Raw genomic sequence first — 7,016 nt, 5'->3', positions numbered from 1 at the left:
AGTTCCTGGTCAGGGCACATGCCCAGGTTGGGGGCTCCATTCCCAGCCAGTCAATGATTCTCTCTCATCATTGATGTTTCTCTCTCTCCCTATCCCTTCCTCTCTGAAACACACACACACACACACACACAGGTATGTGTGTGTGTGTATTGTTTTTTTTAAGTAAAAAGAGACACGAGGGCAGTCCCCAAAGCCACAGCAGTCATTAGGAGAAATTTACCCTTGAAAAAAGCTACATTATAGTTTATTGTGATCCTAATGCAGTCTAAGGTGACAAGTGAAATCGTTCTTGGTGTTTTTGAGGTTGCTGTTTCTCCATCATTTTAGGGCATGTTGATCACATGATCTGGAGTCAGATTCGTTCTGACCCGGCTGTTTCTGCTCTCACCCTGGGCCGGTGAGCACTCCCCCGGATGTGGCTTGGCCGTGCTGGTGTAGCCTCTCCGGGTCATCCTCACTTCCCCAGGGAGGCCAGGTAGGCGTACCAGAACAGAGCCACCAGGTTAGCAAAAAGCACCCGGAACTGCCAGAGAGAACAGAGGCCCCAGTGAGCGCAAGGCCCTGACCACACCCACCAGACACCAGTCCCCTCGGGCAGAGTTCCTTCACTGGCGGGTCCAGCCAGCCCTATTGCACTTACAGGCCTTTACTTTGTACGGAGCCCTGGGCCAGACCTCCCGCAGAGAGCAGTGGGCGGGGGGGTCGGGGGGAGACAGAGTTCCCGCCTAACCAGGTTTACCCAGGCCAGCAGGGGAAACACAGTAACCGTCCCTTACCCTCCTCCACGAACACAACTTCAGGTCCCGGCTCAGCCTCTCACCCCAGGACTGGCCATCACACAGTGGCTTCCTCCAGTCCTTCTGACCTGCTCTTCGCTCTAAGCTGTCACTGTCCCACTGCCCTGCTTCAGTGATCTCACAGGCAAACCCCACCTGACCTCTAGTCAGCGAGTCTATCTGGCAGGTCAGCTCCTTGGAAGAAACAGTCTGGTCTGTCTCGTTCACCACTGGATCCCAAGTCTAGGGCAGCGGGGCAGGTAGTAGGTGCTCAGCAAACATTTGTTGCATAAACCACTGCCCCGTAGGCATCGCCTGCAACCCCCTAAAATGGAGCTTCAGCCACACAACACTCTGTCCCTCCTCCTTTCACAGATTCCGTTGTCCAGCCTGCCCTCTGACAACCACAGACCCATGTCCTCAGCCATCCTGTCTTCTCATGTCTTTCCTTCTTTGTGGAGAGCGCATGGTTTCCTTACCTACCTGTTCCCTGGGTTCACTCTTGGGGGAAAACCTCGACCCTCCCTACCTCTCCCCTCTCGGAGCCCCAGGCCCGTGCACATGCAGGTCTTCAGCCCCCGTGGCCCCCGTTGTCTGCACGCTCACGCTCTCAAGTTTACCCCTTAACCCCTCTTCAGTCTGCCCTACCCACCCCCAACCCTCCCAGAGGAAAGGGGGTGTGGACAGAGGTCCCCAGTGACAGTCACCTCGAGAAAACAAAGATTGTTGCAAGGGGGGAAAAGGCTGATGGGAAATGGCCTCTGGTGGAGGCTGGCGGCCTGAGGCCCTGCGCGGTGAGGCAGCCTCACCTGTATGGGGACGTAGTTGACGTTAATGAACTGCACCGGGGTCCAGACGCGCCAGTTCATCTGCAGCGCCGGCCAGAACGCGCTCCTCACCTTGGCAGCGCCAGCGGCAGCATCTCCGCCCTGGAAAGAAAACACGGGGTGAGCGAGCCCCACTGCCTCAGGCTGAGATCGGGGGACTGGGGTCTGGGGACCCCAAACCCTAACACAGTGGGGGTTTTCTCTGTCGACTTTGTTCCTTGTAAACATGGGCGGCACGTAGGGTGGGTAAGGAGCGGTGCAGCTGTAGATCCACTTGGGGCATCACCAGAGCAGTGAGCGCGCTCACTGTGGGCGACCTGTGTCCTCGCCCTCGCCCTGAGCTGACCTGATGTTGTAGGGTAGATGTGAGGCCAGAATGACGTGAAGCGGGGAGGCACAGGCGGGCAAGGCCAGTGCCCAGTGTCAGCTGGGGCTGTGGTCCTGCCTCACTGCCGGGAGGGCAAACGCGGGTGGCCTTTCAGACGACGGTTCTAGGAGTCGGCCAACCAGGGGTCCCGCACAAAAGGGACGGCCTGTGGGGGAACGCTGGCTGCGGCGGCGGCTGGAGTGTGTGTGACTGTGAGTGTGAGCTGTGGTCCACTGTGCTCCTACACATATCCTTTATGAGCCGGGACTTGATGCACTTGGATAACACTTCTTACTTCTTAATGAAAGTACACTCCCTTTGTATTTGGAAGGAACTAAAAAGAGAAACAGCCGTTGTCCCCTCCCTTCTGACGTGGGCACCCTTTGCTTCCTCCTGGCTGATGTCCTGAGGACTTCCCAGACATTTCTTTTTTACTATCAGGGAATTACTAGCAATCACAGTCAAGTCTAAACATCTTTCCTTCTTATCCCCAGGGTCACTTTACACAACACAGGTTACTCTCCTTAGTAACAAGGACTGGAGATGCTGTTTCAAAATAAAACCTGAGTGAGAAGCCTTTACCTGCTGTGATTGGTTGGAACAAATTTCAAGGCAGATCATGACACATTTTGGGCACAGAGCAGGCTGACAGAGCGGGTGGGGAGGGGTTGAAGGGCCCGTTAGAGCGGACCTGACCTGGTGCGGTGGGCTCTGACGTGAAGACTAGGTGGGTAAGTCGGCCTCCTCGGAGCACCCAGGCTCTCCGGGTACCGAGTTAGCTCAGGCTTCTGCAACATCACCGAGGCCTGAAACTCCTGGGCCACGGGCCTCCTCAGCAGTCTGCATGGACCCCCCCTTCCAGAATCATGTTTTGTAACGTATAAAACGTACAGGACTACTGAGGGAACAGTTACTCTGAATACAGCTATCCAAGTATCAGAAAAGTGTGGTGACAATTCCAGAATCATGTTTTGTAACGTATAAAACGTACAGGACTACTGAGGGAACAGTTACCCTGAATACAGCTATCCAAGTATCAGAAAAGTGTGGTGACAGGCTAGAGGATGTGCTTCATTAACACATTCAGTGACCAGACCTGACCGCAGGCCAAGGAGCGGGGCGCACAACCCACGTTCAGGGACACCCGACGGCGTGGTTTCCACTCACGCCCACAGGCACTGCCAGTACGGCGGTGCTTTGCTTCCGATGTTGATCAAGGCAGCTGTGAACTTTCACTGCGAGAGGCGGGCAAGTTGGCAGACCCTGAATCCCCCCCCGGTGCCAGGCTAAGAACCCTTGCCCAGTGGGGAGCGGCAGCAGAGACCAACCTCCAGGAAGTTCATGACGACGAAGAACAGCAGCAGGAAGGCCGGCGCGAAGAGGAGGCGGTCCAGGAGCAGCCTCTTGACCCCGGCCCAGGGCACCTCGGGCGGGATCCAGTGCTCCATGAAGAGGTAGAAGAAGTGGCTCAGCGGCCCTGTGAAGAAGAACCTGAGGCCACAGGGGAAGCGGGGTGAGCTGGGCCACCTTCTCAGGGCGAGGCTCACCCCCAAACGCCAGGTCCCAAACCCTGCCTCTCTCAGCACTGACCACACAGACCCTGGTCCTGGAAAGTGTGCTTTCTTTGAATCTGCTTCCAGCATTCCTGTTTGCTTCTAACAGACCAGACTCGTTCCTGCCTTGGGCTCCTGCCTCCTTCACGTGGCCGGCTCCTTCTCAACACTGCCGGCTTGAAGAGTCCTTTCTTGGTGGCTCCAGATCACAAGCCCACTGCTGTCCTTGCCACCCTCTTCCAGGCCCATGTGGCTTTCCTCATAGCGTTTATCACCGCATGCCATCACCTCCTCTGTTTAGTTGTACAGTGCCCTCTCTTTGCCCCCAGAAGGTAAAACCGTCACAGGGCAGGACCGTGTCTGTCTGTTCACTGCTGTGTCTGCAGTGCCTCGGGCAGGGCCAGAGTCGAAGGTGCTCAGAATGAATAAATGCACCCCCCACTCCCACCCCTTGAATTTTTCATCAAACCCCTTGGGGAGTTAGCCAGGGTGAACCCTGGGGCTGTGCACCTGCTTGCCTGCGTTGCTGCTACTTTCCAGTGTGCAGAGAACTGGGCCCAGCCACAGCATCTGGGACAATGACCTGCCGCCCCATAAAATTCAGTAATAGAAAGATGGGCAGGGACTCGGGGATCTTCCACCTTTGGACTGAAAGCCTTTAAGTAAGTGGTTCTCAGTTTTCCGTTCTCACCCAGAGGACCAGTGGCCTGGAGCAGGGGTTCTCAGTGGGAGAACAGAAGCCTTGAGGATGGAAAACTGGTTGGTGAGGCCTTCTAGGTGGCTCTGGTCCACTCCCCTCCCAGCCGTGGGGAATTGCAGCTTTCAATATGATGAGTAAAGTTAACAACACTTACAGAAATGGTATTTGTGAATTTTGAATTGGGGAAAAAAAATCTCTTGTTGCAAAAGACTTCCAAGTAATCCATCTGTACAAACACTACTTTTGGCCAGAGAACTCAGGGTGGCTTTAATCGGTAAAACTCCTGAATCTCTGAGCTTTTGCAATTCAATAAGTGGTTCGGAAACTGGACATTTTTCAGGACACCTGGATGCCAATGCTATGGAAATAACTAACTGGCCGTAGCTGAGTCTGATGTCCACTTTCATGGCCCTTCGAGTCTTGAGGTTGGCCTCTAGGTTCAGGGGAGTTACCTGCTCTTAGTTTTCTCAGCCCAGTGAAGAGGCCACGCCCGCCCGTGAAATTAAAAATAACCACATAAAACCAGAAAACACGCTACCGCTATCCCGTTCTGATTTCCCCCCACGATTCCTTCAACGCTTTTTACAATTATTTTTCCAAATTAGATTATTCCAGAAACTTGATACCGTGGCTTTGGTGCACTTGGCTCCGCTGTGGAACTCACCCATAAATGGCATATCTGAGAGGCCCACTGACATCTAGCTTTTGAGAGCAGTTTTCTTTTTTCCGCTTCTTAATCGTCTGGGCCAGGAAGTTCCCAAGTGCTGACAAAATGCCGCTGTGGACAGAGAGGGAGTAAGGAAACGGGAGGACCAGCAGGAGGGCTGTTGTGAGGTCAGGCTGGGGAAGGGCGGAGACCAGTGCTCATCAAAGCAGCTGCAGTGCAAGGTGCCCGAGTCAAAGGGCGGAGACCGAAGCAAGATCTCCACTTGGTGGATGTGCCGGTGTCGATATCCTGAGGGTGATACACCGTCACTGCCACAGGTGACCATGTGTGGCGGGTAGGTGACCGGAGGGATCCTTATGATGGAAAGTCTGTACTTTGACTCCGTTGGTGGATACAACCCGTGCATGTGAGAAAGCTGTGGAACTAAACACACACACACTTGGCAAGTACAAGAAACGCTGGGGAGCCCTGACCGGTGTGGCTCAGTGGATAGAGCGTCGGCCTGTGGACTCAAGGGTCCCGGGTTCCATTCCAGTCAAGGGCACATGCCCGGGGTTGCGGGCTCGGTCCCCAGTAGGGGGCGTGGCGTGCAGGAGGCAGCTGAATTGGTGTTTCTCATCTATGTTTCTGGCTCTCTATCCCTCCTCCCTTCCTCTCTGTAAAAAATCAATAAAATATATTTTTTAATAAAAAGAAACGCTGGGGAAATCTGAGTCTGACCGGTGGACTGTGCCCACGCCAGTGTTCTGGTTGTGATTGTGTATTAGTTCTACAAATGTTACCGAAGGGGGAAACTGGGTAAGTGTACAGGGATCTCTCTATTATTCCTCATAACTGCATGTGAGTCTCCAATTATCACAATAAAAACGTCCATGAAAGAAGAGGCCCAGTGGCTCCAAAGCGTGGTCTTTCGCTGACTTCTGAGACGCTCTCTGAGCTGAAATATCCAAAGGTCTCACTGTGGGTGCTGAGACCCGGATCTGATCCCTGGCTACTCCTTCCTCACCCTCCCCCTGCTCACTGGGCAGGTCTTCAGCGACACAGACCTTCCCACTCCCGAGCCTGCTCCTCCCTCAGGACCTTTGCTCTGCTCTACCCGCTGCCAAAGAGCATTTGCTTCCCTTCTGCCCCGCACCCCTTCGTTCAGGCCTCGGTTCAAATGTCCCCTTGGATAAGTTCGCCCTTCTATGTATTTATCTGCTTTTTGTCTAGTTCTTCGCTCACATGCAACCTCCATGAGGGCCAGGGCCCTACCCACCTGTCTAACGCCCCGCACCCAGGAAGCACGCTGTGCATCCTGACGAAAGGCTGGGCTAATAAAAGGGAACAAGCTAGTAAAATTAGTGAAATGAGGGTAACGGACGGGGAAAAGTCTCATAAAAAGTTCAGTGCTGCCAATTAAAGGCGGAGCTCTGCCAAGACCAACCTGACCACCTCGCCGTCTGACTGACAGGTGCAGGGGCCCCTCCCCAGCCCCTCCGGGGACCGGTCTGCAGGACCCCCAGACGTGGTGCTTCCTCTACCCGGCTCCCGGGCACCCAGCGTCAGTGCCTACGAATCACTGTTCCGAGCCCACTGCGCCGAACCGCAGGTGCCGAGCTTCCCGCGGGTTCCGGGCCTTTGGAAGCTCGTTGTACACTCGGGGTTTCTGCTTCCTCACTCAACCCCCCGGGAGGCGCCTACTCGGGGGGTCCACGCCGCTCCCCGCCCGGCTCCGGCCGCCGCGCGCCGACCTGGTGGCCGCCTTGGTGAGCACCGGGTAGAGCTGCAGGAGGCGCAGGTACTGGGCGAGCGCCCGCCGCGGCAGCGCCCCGAGCCCGGCCTCAGCCCGCAGTCTGGACGCCACGGGCGCCATCCCTCCGCGCGCCAAGCCCGCCCCGGGTCTGCTCGGCGTCGGGCGCGGGGACGGCCAGACACTTCCCGCCCCGCCGCGGCCCGCAGCGCCGCCCCGCACAGAGCCCGCCGTGCGCCGCGCGCGCCTCCGCGCACTTTTCCTCGGGTCCCTAACCGGCCGCCTCCCTTCGGGCGCCGGCGGCGATTGGATGTCGACGCGCCTGCGCACTCCTCACCCGAGGCCTGGAGGAGCCGCCTCCTCCCGCGGGCACGCGCGGCGATTGGAGCTCGGC

At 56.3% G+C, this 7,016-nt stretch overlaps 1 protein-coding gene across 1 annotated transcript; it reads right to left on the bottom strand.

Moving 5' to 3' along the window:
* Positions 1–221: 221 nt before the first annotated feature.
* PXMP2 (peroxisomal membrane protein 2) lies at positions 222–6,911 on the bottom strand. Its single transcript, XM_008157298.3, has 5 exons — positions 6,624–6,911; positions 4,888–5,001; positions 3,299–3,461; positions 1,586–1,705; positions 222–523 (listed from the first exon to the last, which is right to left on the bottom strand). The coding sequence occupies exons 1-5, from the start codon at positions 6,743–6,745 to the stop codon at positions 455–457; spliced, it is 588 nt and encodes a 195-aa protein (XP_008155520.2). The 5' UTR covers positions 6,746–6,911; the 3' UTR covers positions 222–454.
* Positions 6,912–7,016: the final 105 nt, after the last annotated feature.

The sequence above is a fragment of the Eptesicus fuscus genome, chromosome 23 (assembly GCF_027574615.1).
Source record: "Eptesicus fuscus isolate TK198812 chromosome 23, DD_ASM_mEF_20220401, whole genome shotgun sequence".
In the NCBI taxonomy this organism is placed as follows: domain Eukaryota; kingdom Metazoa; phylum Chordata; class Mammalia; order Chiroptera; family Vespertilionidae; genus Eptesicus; species Eptesicus fuscus.
Note: the sequence above shows the minus strand (reverse complement) of the source record. Positions and strands in the feature narration are given on the sequence as shown.